Here is a 21,869-nt window from a genome sequence, read left to right as displayed (position 1 = left end):
ATGCAAAGGCAATAATGTAATATAATATATATATATTTATATATGTATTTTTATATATCTTAAAGTTACAACCGGCCCTTTGAGTGCAACCTTAATGCTGATGTGGCCCTCGATGAAGTTGAGTTTGACACCCCTGCTTTAACCTAAGAGTTACTTTTTGTTTAACAAGTTGTTTTCTGAAATGCAACATCATTTTTAATTACGGAATATAAGACTTTGATTGATTAAGACTCATTTACAGTAACAATCACAGTTAGTCTTCATAAGAAAAGGTATGTGCACACAGCCCTAACATGCAGATGCTCATGGAGTCAGAGGATTAAAAACTGACCAAATAACGGAAGCAGATAAAACCAAGTTTATAAACCAAAAAGAAAACTCTTATCAAAATCAGCCGACCATGTCCGCTGCAATACTATTGCAGCTAATTAGCAATACCTTACAGTACATTCACTGGCAACATTAAGAAAAGTTATTATTACATTTAACTTTCATGCATTTCCATCTCTCTAGTGCTCCAGGAAAATATTTATAATCCGTAAAGAGATGCATTTTCTTGTGATAAGAATTAGGGGGTTTGTACACAAAACATAACTGTATGGAAACGAGGTTAGGGCCAACATAAATGACTGTACAAGACGCGATGTAATGAAATTGTTTGAGTTTGATTGGAAACCCAGGCCCAGCAGTTACTGTATGCGACACCTGCCTCACCCACAACCAAACTGCCTCACACACCCCAAGCCTCATATCCCCCCTTGTAAACGGTTGATACGGTGTGATCCACTTTTTTTAAAGTTTACATTTATGAATCAACATCCCAATTATACTATAATAGAATAAAGAACAAACCATTAATGCATAAATCTTAGTAAAAGAAAGTTACCTTTTTACGCAAACAGAACAGTGGTATCTGCATTTTCATTAACATTCACCAGAACATTAAAACATAACACAAAATGAACTATTGTGATGAAATCTTATATTACAGTATAACAATAAAAAGGGCTAAATTGATTTAAAATGTTGAGGTTTTTCTACTTTGAGACAGGTTAACAACAAAACAGGAGGAGGAAAGGGTTGAGGTGAATGTGACTCAGACTGAGTGGAGGGATGTAAGAGAACACATCTTAAGAATCCTTTGTAGTCTGAAAACAACATTTTCCGTACACATTCCTGAAAGATTTCCTCTTGGATTCAGCGTACACACCGATGCATCATCCCTTCCTGTAATGTAAATTGGCGATGAGCAAATACTCCTATATGACCCTCTGATGACACATTTCTAAGAAAGGCCACAGAGGACTTCCAAGAATACCTCTAACTAGATACAACTATACGAATAAGCAAATATGAGTAATGCCAAAAGGCATGTGTGTGAAAGACACTTCTCAGAACATCTTGTTTCCTTTACCAGATGAAACAAACAGTTGCACTGCTTTGTGAGCCCTGTCAGCCCTGTCAGCCCCAAGCAAAAGGTGGACATTTGTTTTTTCAAGTGTCCAAACAGTAAGTGTAACATTTTCACATTTGCTCAACAGCACACAGACCAAAACAAACACCCTCCAAGGCAAGATGACTCCTCTTGCCACACCTCGCACCTTAGGACAGTCAACGGACAAAGACAAACAGACTGATTGGCACGTGCACACGGTTTCTCTCTAGTTCTCACGCACGGAGACACACACACACACCAACAAACAAATACACTAACACAGGCTGGCAGAAATACACAACTCCTCCTACCCACCCATGCAAGCAGCTTGAATTGAAGTTCTAATCAAACTAAAGACAAAGAAGACACGCCTACTCCTGAGTGCAAAAAGGGGTATAAAGTCTGAGGGACACCCCTACCCCTACCACCTTACACACACACACACACACAAAGAGTAAGAAAGACAACACAATTGCCGCCTTTCTCCCAGTCAGGCAACTCCTAAAGCATTCTGCTGTTGCCGAATAAAGCCATGGATGGGAGGGTCTGTGACTAATTCTCCTCCCAGCGTTGTCCCGTTGGAAAGAGGGGGGTCGCCCCACACTCTTTGATATCCCTGCCTGTGCTCTTTCAGCCGCCCGCACTTTGTGAGAGCTAGAATAAAAGCAGACACAAAGCTTCCTGCTCCAATCCACACGCTGTCTCGGGGATGGGTAAGCGGGTGGGGGGAAAAGGATGAGGGGGGTTCCATTTAAATAGGCCAAACACCTGCTGGACTGAAGCCCCTTCCACTCAAACACACTATTTCTCTCAAACCAGTGAGGCACAGAGATGATTGGGTTTAAACATCTATTCAGCAGCACTTTTGTATGAGCGATTAAACATTGGTAATAATCTGTGAGTGGAATACATGCAGCAGAAGGCATGATTTAATGGACCAAGAACAAAAAGGGAAAATGAGGCAAACTCTGATGAGGTGGACAGTGAGTGGGAGTTGAGGTTTTGATGGTAGGGGTGATAAGGTCACATTTACAAAAAAAATCTACATGGACTTCACGCAGCACCAAAAAAAAGCAACGCCAATTTGGCCGGATCAAGAAAATTAATTCCCTACACACATACAAAAGCTAACAAATGCCTTCATTTAGACAGCTACAGCCGACAAGCACCCCTTTGAGCCACCCCAATAGGCTTAGTAATCCATTCCAAAGTGGCAGCTGTCAGAAGAAAAGTTGCTCTGCCTCTCAGACGGGGTTGCGTTTGTCTGAAGTGGATTTGGGTCTTTCTTCCTGCATGGAAGAAGGAGGGGTGGCCAAGTGTCCGGCTGGCGCTCTGTTCAGGGTCGCCCTGTGGGCTCAGCAGGCTGCAGTGAGCCTGAACAATCCTGCTCTGCTCTGGCCAGACAGACACCACACTGCCCATCAATAAAATCACCATGCTGTGTCTGCAACTCCCATAGGTATCAGGTTCCATGGGGATTCAATGGCCCAGTCTGTCTCGTTACATCCAAAATACTGCTTAACTCTCATTCACTGCAGGATGGGAAGGCAGGACTCTTTAGAAACTTAAAAAGCAATTCATTAAACAGGTGATGTTTCACGTAACATTAATGTTTCTCTGAAATATCATGGGACGTAAAGCACACATGCATGTAAAAAAATCAAGGAAATCCACGTGTCTGAAATGTGTATATCATTGTAGTTGCACTGGATTGTAATGTCTTTGTGTACACACATTCCAAATACTGTTAATCTCACTCATTTTCAGTCTTTCAAATAAGTTTATTTTAACACACAATTGATATTTTAAGTAAAACGTATGTAAACTAAATCAACATGCTGTGTCCACAATCTGCATGCTCCTATATAATACAAGTTCCATGGATGTATTGGTCCAGTCTGCCTACACACATCCAAATACGATATATTGTCTTTATTGACATAGTTACCTAAGAAGTGATTTGCTCACATATATTATATTTTATAACAAATAAATCATGTTTATATTGCATAGTGTAAAATATTATTTTACAATACATCCAAAATATATGTAAATATTCTGCTGCCAAGCTATAAAATGACTTATTATATTCTCATTATAATTATTCAAAAATATATGCACACACGTTTTCTAAAGTTCAGAATAAGAAAACGGAATATCTAACTAGAAAGCATGTAAATACTGCTGTGCTACAACCAAATAAGCCGTCTGTGGAGCAGTGGAGCTACTGGTAAACATCCCCACACAGTGTACTCCCACTGCAATGAACGCATGCTGCTCATCATGGAAGAGGAAGATGGTAGTTCGCTAAGGCGAACACACCCCCACATCACACGGCCCGTCAAGAAGGGGCTCGTTGTTATTGTAGGCAGCCCTGCATGCGCTCTGTCACTAGAAAGTCTCGTTTCTCTAATAAAAACGAGACGAATCACACACCAAACCCTGCCGATACACTCTTAGTAAGGCATTGCAACACAGCGGAGAGTGATTTTGAGATGTGGCTGTGTATCAGACGGCTTCTCCAAGCATGATAAAAACCGATATTATTTTGGTAATAGCTCCGTACTGGCTGTGTAGAGAAGGGGAAAACATGTCCACCTCCCATTTTCCTATGCATCAGCAATAGCCCCGATGGCTAGCGTGGCGGAGTGCGTAGCATGGTAGCTGTCCTAGCTTAACACCAAACAGCAATGGTAATTATTTAGTTTTGTGCATGATATCCGCCAACTTTGGCTAAGATGTATTAACCCGATACGTAGCATAATGCTGACCGGAGGTAAACACAACAACCTCCCGAGCAAACCTGCAACTTTAACACCGCTTACGACATGATAATAATGGTGTAGTATTAGCTGTTAGTAGACAGCTAGCTTGCGAGCTAACCAATCAGCCATGTTAGCCAAGCATCGCTATAAGGTTGACACCTCAATGCAAACAGCCAGCATTCGAGGTCTTGTTGTAAATATTAAGATTTTTTTTGGGCAAAAATGCCCTATATGAAAACCCTAACAAGTAAAGTGGTTAATTAAAAACCCTTTCAGGGGTTAGGTTGCAGACAGACGCTAAGTTCACGTTAGCTTGTTACAAACCACAATTGTGGACCTCCTTAAAGTTGACATCTCTTGTTTTCAAACACATTACAGGTTATCTTGAAGGACCCGTGCTATAACACCACAATGAACCCTCGTTATTACACACATTCACCGATGTTTATTTCATATTTCACTGTAAAAAAGAATATTAATGCTAGAACGGGATGATAACTTTCACTGTGTTGATGTACATGAATTAGAAGGGAACATGCTCAGCCTTAAAGGCTTCACGTCAAGCTAATGTCAAGAAGCTAACTATTACACCATTTGTACAGCTCAGTTGCATACTGTGTGTTAGTCATATAAATATAGCCTATAAAGGGTTAGGTGTTTATTGTATTGCATGTTTTAATTAACTAGATTACACCAGTGTTTCTCTACAGTGTTTTGGTCGGGTTAGCAGACCAACGTTAGCACCAGTCCAACAAGCTGTGTGGATGTAGCCTGTCCTCACACTCCTCTGAGGGGAAGAAAACTTTATTTCCAGTAGGACCGTTGTGACTATAAATCTGAGAAACATTGGGTGTTTGTGTTGTTTGAAACCAAAGTCAACGTAATAACGCCTTACTGTAGAGTTTAAGGCCAAACAACCAACTCAAAGTTAACTGAGCATCCTGGAAATGACAAGTTTGCTTACAGTCACACTTAACGTTATGAGGAGGAAAAGATGGTAAACGGTTGGGCAGAGTAACCGTTAGCCGTTCATCTGAAACGGGCTCTCCGTATAACCCGTGGCCGGCATTGGTCTAACCGATGCTCCCGGGTTACAATGATGCTGTCCGGTCCTGTGCTTACCTCCCCGCTGCTCGAGTCACTCGATTCCCCCAAAACATCCCGAAATTTCTGCAGGTTGCTCCCGATAACCGAAGAGACCTGTAGTGCAGCATCAAACCCGGGTCCGAGCCCAGCTGCGATAGGGTGGGCTCCAGAGACATTTCGCAGAGAGGCAGTAACCCTAATTCGGCCCGCTCTCCTCCCGGTACCGGAGTTGCAGCTCCCTCCGGGCCGAGCGGGGAACCGCCACCGACAGCTGTGCGCCATTTTACACTCTCTGCCTGTCTGCCCTGCGATCAGAGATACCTCGGTGGGCGGAACCCTAACCCAGCACTCCACATAAACAACCTCTACCACAGCGCTGCGCTCTCACTGGCCGACACGTCGTTATGCAGGTTGCGGGGCGGAACTGAAGTAACCCCGACAATGCATTTTCTCAGCGGCCCTATTCAGACTCTGCATGGCTGAATCCAAATCAGGTTCAGGGGCTTTGCCCGGGAAAGGAGCCTCGCACTTGAATCGCAAGCAAGAACAAGACCGTTGGCTTACTATTTTGTTTCCTAAACAAGGACATTAAAATGACTTTCATAAGCTTCAGACAAACTTCAATACAAACCACAACAGAAGAAAACAATAGTATATTCATTATAATAGTTACCTGTATTCAATCAGGGGCGTTGCAATAAATCCTTCATCCCATTGAAGAGTGTTGCTCTGTTCCTCCAATCCCTTAAACACCACAATACTTGGTATTTTTTTTAAATAAATGTTTTCTTTCTTTTAAAACTGCTCTGAAAAGCTTGAAGCTAGAAAAGTTCTGTACCCTGTCGCTGGTGCTGCAGCCACCTGCCAGCTGTAGGGTTTTTGGACATGATCAGCCTCTCATCAGGTGTGATCCTTCACAAAGTCTTAATTCAATTGAACTTCATTTCTGACATAGCCTATAGCTCAATATCAGTATAAAATTGATAATAAAAACAACACAGAGATAAAAATCATTGCAGATTACACATCCACAGTGACACATGCGTTAAAGACATTAGTTTCAATGTTTCTAATAGAAGAGCCATACTGGGTCCCTCTCGTAAGCTTAGTTAGGGTCATTACATTTTTCAATATATTAATAATCACATACATTTGTAAATGAAATTCCTCAGCAAGGACTAAAAGGTGGGAATAATATAGTCACAAACATACAACGAGCACTTGAGGAGCTTTAGCTTGAGTGATCTGTATGCATCGGGAAATGCCACCTAAAGCTTTTTAATTGGACTGTATCGAGTAATAACAAATGTGCAATACCTACACGCTGAAAGTGCTTCTCGATTCTCATTAATAGGGATTGTTAGGTTAAATGTTAAAGTTTATGATGTTAACTACATGTGCAAGTTACAACCAGGAGCAGCTCCAAGCACTATTATAGGAGCTTGAGTGTCTCAAAACAAATTAGTTTGAGCTCTTAAAGATGTGAGATTTGTTAGTACATAGAGAACAAGGGGGGTTCTGGCTCTCAAAAATGTCACACATACCTGCTTACATTTCCTGACATATAGTCACCACTACTATACAAGCTGTTTGGAAATAGCCTGGAGACATTATAAAGAATGTTAAGGACCCTCAAACCTGAGACCCAGTTGTTGAAGGAAAATAAAATATTCTCATATTCATATTGTCCTTGAGATAAATGTATCTCAAGCTTGTTCTTAAACATGCAACATTTACATAATATACTATAATCTATATTTAAAGTGGTCTTTTGAGTTAATCATCTATTTATTTGTTGTACACCCTATTTGTGGTGGTCCAATAGCAAAACACACATTTTACATGTTGCAATGTACTTAACTCTGTCATATATCTGAAGGAGAACATTACAATGTTTTATATAACGCACATTAGTTTTATTTATTAATCATAATGTACATCCAAAATAAACATTTTATAATCACAATTAAAACAAAAATATTGCATTATAATTTAACCCATGTAATCATTCAGGTGGTAGATATTCAACATACAGTATGAGGGCATGCCAACTAATACATCATCTTTCTCACTTTTTGCCATTTTTTACAACCACACTCGATTTTGAATTAAAACCCTATAATTGAAAAAGCTACTAAAAGAAAAAGTCATCTTATTCTGATCTTTCTCTAATATTCTACCCATAGCTCCCTGTAACGCCCTAAAGAAACAAACTCATCATTATTTCTCTTTAGTATGAAATAAGTCAGATCCTCATTCACTGACATTAACTGCAAGGCTCTTGGTTTTAGGCACCGATCTGTTCTTGACCCATTGATCATTTGTTTGCCCATATGTTAAAATAAATCAGTAAATTAGTTCAAAATGCAAGATCAGGATACATCAGTTCATCTGGTGAATGTTTAATCAAAGAGTGAAAATTATTAATAAATACACTGCCAGTCAAAAATTATTGAACACCCTATAATTTAGCTTTTCTATTATGTTTTGATCCAAAAATGTGATCATTGTAAAGACCTTAAAATCAACAAAAATAAGGCTTATGAGTTTATTTATAAAATATTGTGATCTTTAAACATTTTTATGATAAACTAGCCAAATAACATTTCATAAATGTATGTTTCGCCCCCTGTGAAGCAAGATCAGCAAATGTTGAGACTTGCCGTGTCTCAATCTTTCTTTAAACTAGTCTTGATGTATTTTTATCATGTTTCTGCGACTGCTTTTTGTGCCAAGAGCAGTTATTTTGTGGCCCTGATAACGGCTGTGTGTCTCAAAGTGGCACTTCTATGATTTTACACGAGGAAGAGTTTAATGTCATAAAAAGTACTGAGATTTTTACTCTTGCGAGTAAAAATCTATTTTCCAAGGACTAAACACATTTTTGTTTTGGGTGGCCATCACACCACTGTTAATTAGTATTAATTTGTAACCACTTTGAGCATACACAGCAATGCCATGCTCAACCATTAACTGACTTTAGTATGGGATTTTAGTTAAGACTGGCCCCCAATAGAAAATAGGTTTTAGATTAGTGTTATTACTGAGTAGTAAGTGAAACACAGTCCTTATCCAACAACCTATTAGTTGTATTAGTAAGCAAGCGCTCAGACCCTAATGAGATCTGTCATTACTACTTAATTAAAGGCAGGTGGACTTGAAGATGTAAAGACACTTAGATATAAAGGTTAAAATACAGAAAAAGTGTAGTCTGTATGGTTTTGTGCTTCAGTATGCTTATAATAGTGACAATTATTTTAAACATCTCCATCTAAATTTAGATGATCTCCACTAAAATAAAAGTCACACACATCAACTTCAGTTTTACCTTTGCTGTTGCCTTTAATTGCTAATTTTATTTACAATTCTGCTTGAGACTTAACCTAATATGCTGAAACGTTGGGTGTTCAAGAACTTTAAGAGGCAGTGTTTTTTCTTTCATGAAGTTCAAATCCTAACCATTTCCTCCATGTTCGGCTTTAACAGTTCCCCAAAATACTCACCTTGCAGTATAAAATCTGGTTTGGGCCGGCTGGTCAGTCAGGAGTTAATTCAGTACATTCAACAAGTCCTGTTGAAACTGATGCTTCTGGCCACAGTTCTGATTGTAATAATGAGCTAATTAATACACAGTATTCAGGGAGAGAGACCAGCGGGTGCATCATGGTACCACGGGGCATCATGGGACTCAAACAGCTACTGCGTGGGTTGGTATGGATTTTGAAGTCGTCACCAGCCTGTGGGCTACAGTTTTGCCTGGACAGTTTTTCACAGAGGGAATCCACGGAGTGTGAAGGCTGCATGTAAAGGCTAATACAATGTTAGTCTGAAGAAATCCACAGAGGCAAGCACACCATGGATTAGACAAGAAGCAGAGGAGCACGCTAGATGTAAGCTGTGAAAGAAAACAGGGATGCAGTCATTGTTTATCACAGCGAGGATTCGCGGCTAGCCACTGGGTCCCAGCTGCTGCCTCTCCTGCTTATGCTTATCCAGCCACTGTAAGATCTGCTGCTTGAGTTCCTCGTTTGGCCTGATTTGGTCCATGGTCAGAGGACTGCGGTTGAAAGGGTCTGTCTGGTCACTGCGAGGAAGACATATGTGTATAAATTAATGGCTACTTCAAGCTTTCCCTTCAAGTCTATTGTGATGGTTAAAAGTGATCAGATTACAATAAAGACAAGATATACAGTACCAATTTTGCTGCATACAGAAAGACAAATAAAGACAATTATTTCAGGTAACTCTTGTGCTTTTAGGAAGTACCCTACCTGAGGAGATGCCTTGCTATAGTTGAGCGGTCAACTGTGACACTGGAGGAAGGGAGGAGGACCGGGTCGAGCATCAGAGTGGACATGATGGGATCCAGGAACTCATCCGGGGCATCGGCATACGTCTCCTCTTCCTGCTGCTGTCTGTCTGCATGGGGCTAAAGGAGAGGTGCAATGACAATGAATCTTTTGTGTGTTTTTTAACCTCTCTTTACCACAGAGAACAGGGCAAATATTCCTAAAAAAGGTTCTAAGTCTGGGTTCCCAATCTTTTTCTAGACATTATTTTCCAGGCCACTTGCAGTGATGATCTAGTTGGTTTAACAGACACTGAACACGCCATACACTAACCAACCTGTTCCTCTCTGTGGAAGTCAAATTCATTGTTTTGACCGAGGCCTAACCCACATTTGAAACCAATTCTCCCAGCCAGAGATTAATGACGAAACTAAAACTATTGCATACTAAACAAGTAGCAAGCAGCTAAACTAAACAACTCAACCATACAGTACATGCTTAACAATTTAACAGTTTAAAACAAGTTAGAAAGAAAGCACGTCTTGTAATGTCATCCAACCTGCATGACTTGACTTGAGGAAGTGTTCACAGCGTTTCCACAACAACTGAGAGTACCCTATTCAAAATGTTCCTGTCCATAAACTAGAATTTGAATCTTATGTGATCCTGAACATAACCTAGACCATTAAGATGGAAATCTTATCGCTTTGTGGCCCTTGGCATTCATTAATAAATGATAAGCTAAAAATAGGAGAATTTTGAAATAATTTTCCTGGACGTTTTCAATGACTGAGAATTGGGCAATAGTTTTTCCAGGATCTGGGGGAACCCTGCAAGACAAAAGATACCTTTATTTTATCAGCAAGGAGTCCAAACGCCACGATCATGTCCCCAGGCTTGTTTATCTTCTTCAGCACCCTCACTGTTTGGGAGAAGAGGGCGGCAGAGTACGACCGTCCATCCTTTGGGACTGTAGCACAGAAATTCTCCTCATCACTGCCAAAGACAGAAACAAAATTGTATTTACATATTAATTGCACACTCAGCAATGTCCCACTGTATTTCTTCTTCAGAGGATATAGCACCAATAAGATAACGACAGAAAACAAGAAAATATATTCAGTGTTTACTACATACCCCAGGTTCAGGTAGATGGTGCAGATGTCAGAAACAAGCTGCTGGGGCTTGAAGTCAAACTCACTGAAGTCCTTGACTTTAAGGGCCCCCATCTTAGGGCCCACTAAGTGCTGCAGAAAATAATTCAGCATGGAGATGATCCTCTCAGCCAGGAAGGGGTGCACGAAGATCCCCTTGATGTCTGGAAAAGAGAACTTTGTTAAAAGCAAAACACACAAGGGAGGGGGGAAGACAAACGTTAAATGGATGAATCAACATGAAGAATCAAGTGTGTTCTGACCTGATGTGAGGAAGGCCAGGGTGCCGATGGTCTCATTAGACATGATGTTGTGGAAGCGTCCCAGCTGTCCCAACATCTGCAGGCTCGACTCCTTCTCTCTCCGGGCATCGGGGGCCAGGCTTTCCCACTCCCCTCTGTCCCGCTCCAACTGAAGGACCTTGATTTTACTCAAGTACTATGAGATAAGATAGGTTTTTTTTTTTTAGCTAATGAAAAACTTAAGTCATTAATTACGTTTATATGGCCATCATCGACTAATTCTGTGCCAGATGTTCTCCTTGTGCACAGTACTTTGTGTTTTATGCAAATGTAACCTTTACCAAAAAATGAATGCAAAGTAAGCACAGCAAAAGATTAAATAAACACCAGACAAACAAACCATAATGCTACTTGACTATAAACTACACATTAGTAATGTAATGGACAAGTTTATTTGCCATATTGGTGTCAGGTGGTGCATGTTTGAATTATCTTACCTGAATAGCCTCATCCAGTAGGAAGATGGCATCATTCATCAGGAGGTTAAGGAACCTGAGGAACAGAGGGGGGTTCATGGCCTCCAGGTTCTCAGATGCATAGTGCGCCAAGTGCTGAAACAAGAGATGTCAAACTTAATAAAGAGCCGATTTAGATCAATCTGCTCGACAAACTACAATTTTCCAATACATAAAACCCCCTGGTGATAAACCATAGATGCCTGTTTCAGCCCTCATACTCTCTACTGCCTTCACTCTGTCATGAGTCATGAGTCAAGAGGCCTAAGCCAATCTTTGAGTTCATTGAGTGAAACAAAATGACACACCCTGGACCGTTTACCCGGGCCGTTTTCTTTCCTCTCTACTACTCCTCTAGAAATAGACACAATTTGAGTGAGTTGTGATGAGAGTGAGGAAACATTGGCATTTTGGCAGAGTTTTTTGTTGTTCACCAAAAATCTAGGTCTGCTCTTGATGAAGTTTCCCGATCGTAAACTCTGTAATACACCTAGGAGCGGCCGACCAGCCAATACTTGTCTTTAACCAACATTGTAATGTTCATTATTAAGCCAAGAGTGGTGATTTAATTCTCACGGATTTCAAAAGTTGATTCTACCTATTGGAACAGCATGCAACATGATTAAGACAGGATTAGATATTAAGAGAGCACACACAAAATACATTTAATAATTAAACACGTGAGCCTCTTTTTGTATGGCCATTCAACATTTTTTTACAAAAATGTAAAACATTGAAAACAGTTTACTTGGATGGAAAACCTCAAAGTCACCCGTTATTCTTTTTTTACCTTGATACTCTCTCTGTAGCTTTCTTTTGTCCACATGTACTTGAGGATGGGATACATGGGTCTCCTGTAGTTGAATTTCTGTTCAAATTGATGAGGGTCACCTAATAAAAGGAATGGGAAAAAATAAAATAAATCAAACATTGCTACTTTCTTTTTTCTTCAATTTCTCATTTGGATGTTCGTTTTCATCATAGGCAGCCTTACATAAAGTTATTTTCACTGGGTGATTGTACTTGTGACAGCACCTGAACTGGACTTTTCAAGGGGACTTTATCCAATACAGTTCGATGCTGCTTGCATCACTACGACGATAGCATATACAAAATTGTGAGGAATACAATACCTGTGAACTCGATGTCTACAAACACAGAGATGAGGGCCTCGGCCAGCTGAGGTGCGTGTCTATAGGAGCAGAAGGCTCTCTCTCGCTGGAACACGATTGGCTGAATAGCACCAGAAGCCACCGGCTCCATGTGGGGCATCACCGCCTCTAGGACCTCCGCTAGCTTCGCTCTTAAATGAGGGTTCTTCATCCTGTTGTGCATGCAGGACAGAGGGGATTGAGCCAAACACTCTAAGGCGGTCTGCATCATTCAAACCCCATTGGACATCAATTATTCCTTTCAACTGACAACAATCGCTGATATAGTAGATGTAGTTTTGTACCTCTCTATGTTTCCCATGAAGACAGTGATGAAGTTAAGAATCTGCTCCAGACTTTCTGCAGAAGTCTCCAAAACATCGTCAGCAAATCGACGCAGGAAGATGAAAAAATCTCCCATGTTTTCTGCAAAGAACTCTGTCGGAACAGGCATACAGAAGTGATGACTATCATAAAAAGGTATGTTCAGCATCAATGAATCATTTTACCACAAGTGATTAATCCCTTCCTTGCATGCACATAGCTGCCCACTGCTCCTAGTACTAGGATGGGTTAAAAGCAGAGACCACATTTCACTTTGTGTGCATGTATGTGTGACCATTAAAGAGAGTTTCATTCATTTATAAATTACATATTGAAGTATCACCTGCATATGATAATAATAATAATAATAATAATAATATATGGGATTTGTATAGTGCTTTTCCTAATGCTCAAAGACGCTTATATATATTATATAAGCAGAGTTAAAGGTTTTAATGTAATGGTCCAAAATAATTTTAACTGACATCTCTTTCTGAGCCTGAACCCGACAGTGAAATATACAAAAATATACATCTTAAAATAAAATCTGTGTGAAATTTTAATAATTTCAAGTTGCAAGGTGTCGTAATATCATAGGAAAAGGATTTCTATCAATTATTTGTTGTTACAGGGATAAGTATAAGTTTACACAACACACTTTTAAACATTCTCCAATTACGAGATAACACATATAAAACATGAAACAACCTGATGAGATTTAAGCATGAAAAATGTATAGAAATGAAATGTCAGCCTCCCTTGAACCCACTGATCAATCAAAGCTTAAGTTTGAGCGGCTTTATGTTCAACTTTGTTTGTAGTGTAGTGGGAGACCTGACCTACCTGGTACGTAGCAGAGCACAGTGTTCTGTAGGGGGGGCAGGGGGAAACTGAGTGCTACATGTTCAGGCCCCTGGTTCCCCACACCCAGCTGAACGAGCAGCGCAGCCGAGGAAGCTTGGAGGCTAAGGCAGCATTGCAGCATGGTGGGCTGAGTGGTGGCAGCTTTGGTAGACAGGTAAACAATCATCAGACGCTCAAACTGCTCCAGCAGCTGATCCGACATGGGGTTGCCCGATCGCTGGGCGTCCTGCCACGTCACCTGGAGCCGGTGGAGAGACTGGTTCATCTTCACCATCTGCTCGTGGAGTCTGCACATGCACGCCACAGAAGCATGGATACAAACAGAAAAACACAGTACGGGTTAATGCTGACATATGGTGTGAATATGAGGAACATAAGGTATGCTACATTTCTGTGGGGTATGTAAAACAGGAAGTTTCTTTATTTATTTATGGAAGTTCTTTGAAGGTATGTACCTGTGGAAGCCGAGATGCATTGTGAGTTGTGTGAGGATGAGGTTTTCGGTCAGCAGGCTGTACGACTGCGCAGACTCCACCGGCTGCTGGGGGGGCAAAGGGATCAGACAGGTTTCCTTGTCGAGACCTGGCGTAAGAGATTGGGGATTATTTAGACATAAAATGTAGTTTGTACAATTGTAAAATGATAAATGCTATAAATCAAAACTGCTATGAGCCCATTTATAAAGACAATACAAACACCAGAGCAGCTGCACTAATACTTGTGCATTAAAATGATGATAATGTATTTTAACTGGTCAAATTGATGCTAATTTTCAAATGTAATAACCTCTTGCGTGCACATTGCGATTGCGCCTCTCTTCCTCGCTCAGCTCTTTGAGGGCACAGTAGGTGGGGTTAAAGGTCAGGAGTTTGGGTGACCGCGGCCGGCAGAAGGGCTGGCACAGCTTCAGCAGTGCTGCACCCAAGTTTAAGAAGAATGCATCTGAAGCGTACATCTGGAAGAAGATCTCTGGCATCTGATTGGCCCATATCTTGGCCCGGCCGGCGTTAGCCTGCAGACAGCCGCCCAACCACGAGAGCAGCAAGTGACGCGTCTCACTGGATCGCTGGAGCAGGTTTTTCAAAATCTGGTGAAGCTTGTCCTGAAACTGACCCATAAACTGCAACACAGAGTAAACATCGTTAGACAATGACGTTTGGAGCAAATCCGACAGCAACATCAAGCTGAAGAGAGTCTCTTTACCTGGTGGATGTTGGCCTCCTGGACCTTTGTCTCCTGGGCACTGGAGCGGGAGGGGTTCTGGAAGTAGCCATGTCCCTCCACCACACCTGGGGTTCTCAACAAGCAGGAGATACTCAACACTGTTCCCAGCAGGGTCTTCTGGTACTGCAAACCATTAGCTGGGTCTTTGGGCTGAATATGTTCCACCAACACCTTGAACAAAAAAAAAAGAACTGAGTGAAATATTCGGCCATGTCTGTTTATCTGAATATGATTATTTGATGTACTGTGAATTATTGTATATTACTCGATTAGTGGTGGGCAATGAACTTTGTAGTTGTTGTCAGTAGTCAAAGTTATGATAAAATGTATGAACATCTGTGTGTTTCTCCTGACCTTGGCAATATCTTTATGGTGGCTGAAGTAGAGCAGGACGTCTAGGTAGGAGTAGAGGAGAGGCTGGCACAGGTCCAGGTCTTTGATGCGTCCCTGGAAGATATCCAGCACCGGTACTATAACCTCCCCAAAGGTGCGCACCTCCTGGTCGGAGAGCAGGCCAGCAATGATCTCCTCCAAAAACTCAAACACCTCTTCTGGCTCTGAAACACATCGGCTTTGTAAGAAACAGAGAAGAGTAGAATCAAGGCAAAGCTTTACCGAGGCAGGAAAGAAACAGTCCTGAACCTACGTGCTGCGCGGAAACCTTCCAGCAACAAGTCCAGAAGCTGTTCATAGATGTTCTGTGTGACGTAGATCTCTGGGGTGAGCAGAACTGTCCGTGTGTTGGAAACTGTCAGGTTCTTACAGCGTACAGCGAACGACAGCAACTTCTCCGGGACCTTCGTCACCTAATGCACAGATAATCCAATCACTAAATTATGAAAAAGCATGGGTTATTCAATTTAATTTAATTTAATTTAATTCAATTCAATTCAATTCAATTCAATTCAATTCAATTCAAGGCTTTATTGTCATGTGCACAGTAGCTACAGTGTAGATATGGCAATGAAAGACTTAAGTCCGAGGCTCCTCCAACAATGCAACATGAATATATATAGGACATGAAAGAAATTAAACCAATACAAATAGTGAAAGAAATAACAATAGAAATAGAATAGTGCAAGAGAATGTTGTGAGATGTGCAAGTAAATACATATAAAATAGTGCAAAAGGGTTATTTTTCTGTTCCAATTAATGAGAATATTTACAACTGGTAATCTCTGAAAAAGGTTAGTTAAAGTGCTACGATAACAAGTCCTGTAGGAAAAACTCGCACCTCTTCTTTGGACCTCTGGTAACAGGCGAAGAGGTAACGGATGGCACTCGTGTCTCCAGCGTCGCGGTCAGCTGACAGGTTGACAGCGCTGCACGACGTCATGTAGATGAGGTTGTTCCCCGGCTCTAGCACCAGCAGACGGTTGAACAGAGCCTAAAGACGCAAATCAGTCAACTTACTCACTAATACATTTTTGAAACATCCTAAAATTATAGAAGTTCTTAACATTTAGTAGAAACAGGATGTGGGAAAAATGGAGTGATGACATAAAAAGACGTCTGACCTGTTCTATGTTATCCGTGTCCAGCCAGTCCTGTCCATCCAGCTCTGCAGCCATCTCCTCCAGGTAAACACAGCGAGGGGGGATCCCATTACCTCCTCTCAGACTGGAGTCACCTAAGGGTGAGAACCAGGGTCCTTAAAATAAAGTCTGCACAAATCATATTACACAAAACAACCTATGAAGCTTAAAGGAACAGTTGACCATAACATCCAAATGACATGTCCGCAGACACAAACAGACTCCACAGGGAAAACAATACCAGCAATACTGTCGCAACTGGCAAAAAGACACATGGGTAAAATGCAATTAATGTTTTTACTGGTTTATTTCAAACTGAGGTGCAACAGAATTCATTAACGTGAAAACAGGGGGACTTTTAACATTATTTCCTGATCACCATCACACACCCTTAGGTAGTCTCAGTGGTCGAGAGAGTCAGCAGCAAGACTTTAGTGTGCAAGGTCTTTGTATTGTCAAGAACTATGAGTCATTTGTTGCAGTGCTTACAGGAAATTAGACTTTCAAGTCGCTAGAGCACTGGAAATAACAGGGGGACAACAGAGCAGACTTAACATGATCAGACAACTTCCTGTCTGTCTGCCTAATGTCCCTTCCACAAAAAAGGAAGTACTGCAGGGAAACGTGATGAACTGGAAATGTAAAAAGGTCAATGAGGATTATCTGACTTGATTCTCCAACATCGTCTCACACCCAGAGATTCACATGGGCTTCACACTGTCATCTTTGGCTTTAAAGGGCTACAATATAAACAAATCCCAGCTGCTGGTTCATTATGAACATAAAGCTAGAGTACGCTATCATGATATTGCCGAAAGTACTAGTAACTACTTCTACATCTACAGTATAACCCTATTCTGACTCTCTGACAGGGTCAAACCAACATCTAGTTGTGTCTATTTATATGGGTCACAACCCTGATATGGATTGGATCTAACATGAAAGTTTCCTGGCATGACAATAATATTTAAATGTTATTTAATCATGCAAAACCAAAAGCAAATTTGAAAAGAGGAAGAGAGAAGGGGATCTAAAAGCAAAGGTGAATCTGATAGAAGAGGAGACATTTAAATCGGGAAACTTTTTTGTTGTTAATTTACAACACAATACACTTTTTATCAGTAACTTCAATGCAGACCATAGTCTCTGCTAAATGTACCAAGCAGAATTGAGGCAGTGACAGCTGTCTCATATTATTGTGTCTATCATGTAGTCAATAGAATTTAGTCAGACGCACATATTCTCTATGAAAGGAGTATAAATTACAGATCAAAAACGTATTACTCTCCTCCTTCTACTTACTGTTGTCCAGAGTGATGAGAAATATCCTCTGGATCATGTGATTGACATTGAGCTGTTCACACAGTTCCTGCCGGGACCGGAAGGAGCGACTGATCTCTGCCACGGAATCGTCATTTTCATCAACGCTGTCCGAAACAGAGTTTTCTGACTCTGAATGGCTCTCTCCCGAGTCCTCCACTGTTGTACAGGAGACAGAGGGTAGGTATGAAAAACAATGTGGATACAATTGAGCCAGATGTTAACATGACCTTTACTTCACTGACATTATGTTATAAATGTGTTCATGTGTATGCATCCCTCAAAACACTGACAATACGTCTCATCAGAAGATTGCTCGAATAACTCTACCCACATGGTTCAGCAGACTGTTCGGGTGTCTGGCCAGATGCAAATTGCTTGGCATCAGCGACTGAGCTGAAGAGAGCAGCAAAGGGGTTGCGGGAGATATTCTGGTTGTTGTTGCCCTGGTCAGTCATCTCATTGGGGCTCAACACTCACTCCATCCAAGATCCCAGCCTTAAGGAGCGATGCAGACACAAAAACTGTCAATACTATAAAGGCATTCAATAACAGAGCAAGGGATACAGGAGCATGCAGAGTATATTCTCTCACACGCAAAAAAGTATTTGACTAAAGAAATTCCTATGTATACTCATACATTTATTTTCATCTTATAGATTTGTCAGATAGCTTAAACTGAGATTTCCACAAAAAAAATCATTCAGAAGCACCACTTTAACAGAAATATGTAAGTCATTTAAAAAAAACATCAAAATGAGTAACCTGCTGATGAAATCTTAGTTGACTTACACCAAAACAACCAATAAGTCAATACGTTTACCACAGTGGGGGCAGCCCTGAAATTCATCATCTTATTCATTGTCCCACTATCACCTTGACCTGTAAACCAGTCAAATGCAAAACTGTACAACATCTGAACCTTGTCCTTAACAGCTTGGTAGCTTCTTTTTTTCTTTTTTTAAACTTCATTCAAATTAACTGGAACTTGTGTTAGCAAACCACCTAACATGTTTTAACAAATGAGGGTTATATGTGCAATTCTTAAAACATTTCCTGTCTCTGTACGTCATATTTCCTGCATCTTATTAGGACATCCTATTCGATTAATATCTATGACACTGATCACAATAAAATGCTGGTTACTTACTATCGCCTTATTTTAGTTGCAAGATATTGTTTTAATTTCATTATTTGAAAAGGGGCAACGTAAACAAGAATCAAACATATGCAAGTATAATAGTGTCAACTGAAAGGCTAGCTTTCGTTAGCAGGAGTTATTAGGCATCTTAGCCTAAAAACACATTGTATATACTGTGGTAAAAGGCAAACAATACATTACAGAGATGTTTCAATCTTGATTTAAGCACTTCCACACTATGCATTTCCCTCTGATGCTATTATAAACTTTCAGTGATTACATTCAGAGAGAAGGGAATGAAAACACACCTGCTCCCACTGACAGCTAACCGAGCACAGTACATATGTTGATCAGTGCTTTACGGTACAACGTGTTGTCACGGTTACCCATCATCTCTGTCAGCACCTTACGATTATAAACCATTGTACCTTTGTAGAGCTAGCTTTACAACTAGCCACTTTTAGGCTTTTTCACGTCATGTCACAGGTTTAACCATATAGTAGCAGCTTGAGCTTGGCGATAGTTAGCCATCCAGCTAGCAGGGTAAGCTAGCAGCCCTGACTGTCCTGCATCAGTTAGCTGGTTAGCTAGTTAGCAAGCTAAGCTGTCATGGGGTCACCACGACTCTATTTCAGCACCAATAAGATAAACTGTTACACGGATTCAGCGTATTTTCAGTTTGTATAATGGATACAAAAGATGAAGCGGACTGTCCTACCTGTTTGACGGGAAGAAGCGTGCTTCTGATATTAAAGAAATCGCCTCTACGAAACCAGACAGCTCCTCAGTAAACTGAAATTGTACACGTCATCAGAATGAGACGGGGCGTCTTTTTTGCTTAGTAACTTTTTACTAAACATTAATACATAATTGAAGAGCATGTATACGTTTATTTTTATTTAATTTTCAATACTTTACTTAATTGATTCTAATTTGTCCCTGTTTTGTTTTAGATATGTATTTATTGTGCTACCCTGAAACAAGGATTTGAGTGTTCAACCTGCCTCGCTTTATATTAGCCTACTTCTAAAAATTAATTGATTAGTTTCGCTGAATATGACAATAATTAGTCTATCTAATTTTTCTTAATGTAATATTCACAAACTTACATTCTTAACCCTCATGGTCGAATATTAAAGAGCCTGTGTGGGTCTGGGGATAACATTTTGACTAACTTTAACTTGGCTTGTGTATACAGAAACAGGTTGCATTCTATTCAGGGAAGAATAAGTGTGAGTTTTAGAGACATTTTATATTATTATATTATATCATTTCATATATATTTGTTTTTCTTTGCATCATCTGCATGTTCTGTGATGTTTGTCTGATGTGTGCTCACCGTCAGCAGAGGGCATCAGCGGACTGTCTCTCAACATACCATGCAGAAACCTCTTGAAATTGGCAGATGTGTCTTCACAATGGTAAACTTTCACTTGTTGAACATCAAGCTGTAATAAACAGAGATGGGAGAAATACTCAGATCTTGTACTTGAGTAAAAGTAGAAGTACCAGAGTGTAGGAATGCTCTGTTACAAGTAAAAATCCTGCATTCAAGATGTTACTCGACTAAAAGTACAACAGTATTAGCATTACAAATATGTACTCAAAGTAAAAGTACTCGTTATGCAGATTGGTCCATTTCAGAATAATATATTTCGTATGTTTTGATTATAGGTATTGATGCATTAAAGTGTTATTAAAGCTGTTAAAGATGCAGCTAGTTTTAATGACTTTGTATGCTGCAGGGTAGATTGTGAATTTACTCCAGGTGTAAATAAAGTATTGATTATATTTCACATCATTCATCCAAATCTGCAAAGTAAGGTATTTAATAAATGTAGTGGATTGAAAGTACACAATTTACCTTTTAATTCTAGTGGGGTAGAAGTACAAAGTAACATAAAATGGAAATACTCAAGTAAAGTACAAGTATCTCAAAATTGTACTTAGGTACAGTACTTGAATAAATTAGTTACTTCCCACCTCTGCTAATAATAATAGTCAAATACATACTGAAAGGCCGTCTGACTATTTGTGAACTTAGTTAATTTTTGTTATTTCACATTCACCTTTCACATATTCTAATAATCTTTGACTGATTCTTTCAATAATGAAGACAGAGTGTATTTGATTTGGAATATGGAAAACAATGTCCTCTTGCACATCATATACTGTAGTTTAGATTAATTTAGTCCTGTCCTATCCTGGAACTATTCCCATGCTGCTTCAAAAATATTCACAAGAAATACAAAAAAACATTATTTATATGAAAGCAATTAAAGAGACAACCAGTCAAAGTATCATGTTTGAGCATTTGTAAGTATTAAAATCACCGGGGAGATGTGTGTGTGTGGAAAGTGTTTTGAAATTATTGTTGTAAATGCAATTAAAATTCATTCTAGGCTTTGTATTTCTTTGTGAACTTCAAAATGGTAACAAACCAGGGCATAGGCTATGTACTACAGTATATTGCACCTCCAGTATTTTTACAAATTACTTTGAAGATGTTGACACCATCCTTGTATTTTGCAAACAATTTCAGTTTATGATCATCCTGAGTTAGTGCTGCATTTGATATTGTACAGGTGAAAATGTGTTTTCTCCTGTTTTAACAGGAGAAAAATAAAGAAATCTCATTATATTGTGTTTTGTTGAACAGATGCTCTTACAACACAAAGTAGGGCAGGGCTGGAAGACTGATAAACAACTACTTCACTACAAATAGTCAACCTTCAGTGAATGATTGTAGCTCCAAGTAGCATCATGACCTATGTACTGTATGTTTCTTGTTTGTGGTTGAACACTTTAAACACTAATAATAGTA

The 21,869-nt window shown here is 40.0% G+C and overlaps 2 protein-coding genes across 5 annotated transcripts in view; both read right to left on the bottom strand.

Moving 5' to 3' along the window:
• Positions 1 to 5,595, bottom strand: part of kmt2a (lysine (K)-specific methyltransferase 2A) — a 38,137-nt gene extending 32,542 nt beyond the window's left edge. For 3 of the 4 annotated variants that reach the window (XM_034115199.1, XM_034115201.1, XM_034115202.1), the window contains exon 1: positions 5,323 to 5,595. In XM_034115199.1, the coding sequence (XP_033971090.1) occupies positions 5,323 to 5,568 (246 nt within the window). In that variant the 5' untranslated portion in view covers positions 5,569 to 5,595. The remainder of the gene's footprint in view (positions 1 to 5,322) is intronic. The other variant, XM_034115203.1, reaches the window with a different exon arrangement.
• A 3,008-nt stretch (positions 5,596 to 8,603) lies between these two features.
• ube4a (ubiquitination factor E4A (UFD2 homolog, yeast)) lies at positions 8,604 to 19,866 on the bottom strand. The gene is made up of 20 exons (XM_034115093.1): positions 19,764 to 19,866; positions 18,239 to 18,402; positions 17,887 to 18,063; positions 16,567 to 16,679; positions 16,284 to 16,436; positions 15,696 to 15,855; positions 15,404 to 15,606; positions 15,029 to 15,220; positions 14,612 to 14,945; positions 14,281 to 14,407; positions 13,805 to 14,112; positions 12,943 to 13,075; positions 12,620 to 12,810; positions 12,277 to 12,377; positions 11,469 to 11,582; positions 10,993 to 11,167; positions 10,713 to 10,893; positions 10,424 to 10,571; positions 9,558 to 9,715; positions 8,604 to 9,370 (listed from the first exon to the last, which is right to left on the bottom strand). Exons 2-20 carry the CDS (start codon positions 18,360 to 18,362, stop codon positions 9,235 to 9,237), a joined length of 3,228 nt encoding a protein of 1,075 aa, XP_033970984.1. The 5' UTR covers positions 18,363 to 18,402; positions 19,764 to 19,866; the 3' UTR covers positions 8,604 to 9,234.
• Positions 19,867 to 21,869: the final 2,003 nt, after the last annotated feature.

This window comes from Trematomus bernacchii, unplaced genomic scaffold (assembly GCF_902827165.1).
Source record: "Trematomus bernacchii unplaced genomic scaffold, fTreBer1.1, whole genome shotgun sequence".
NCBI lineage: Eukaryota > Metazoa > Chordata > Actinopteri > Perciformes > Nototheniidae > Trematomus > Trematomus bernacchii.
This window is presented reverse-complemented; position numbering and strand designations above follow the sequence as displayed.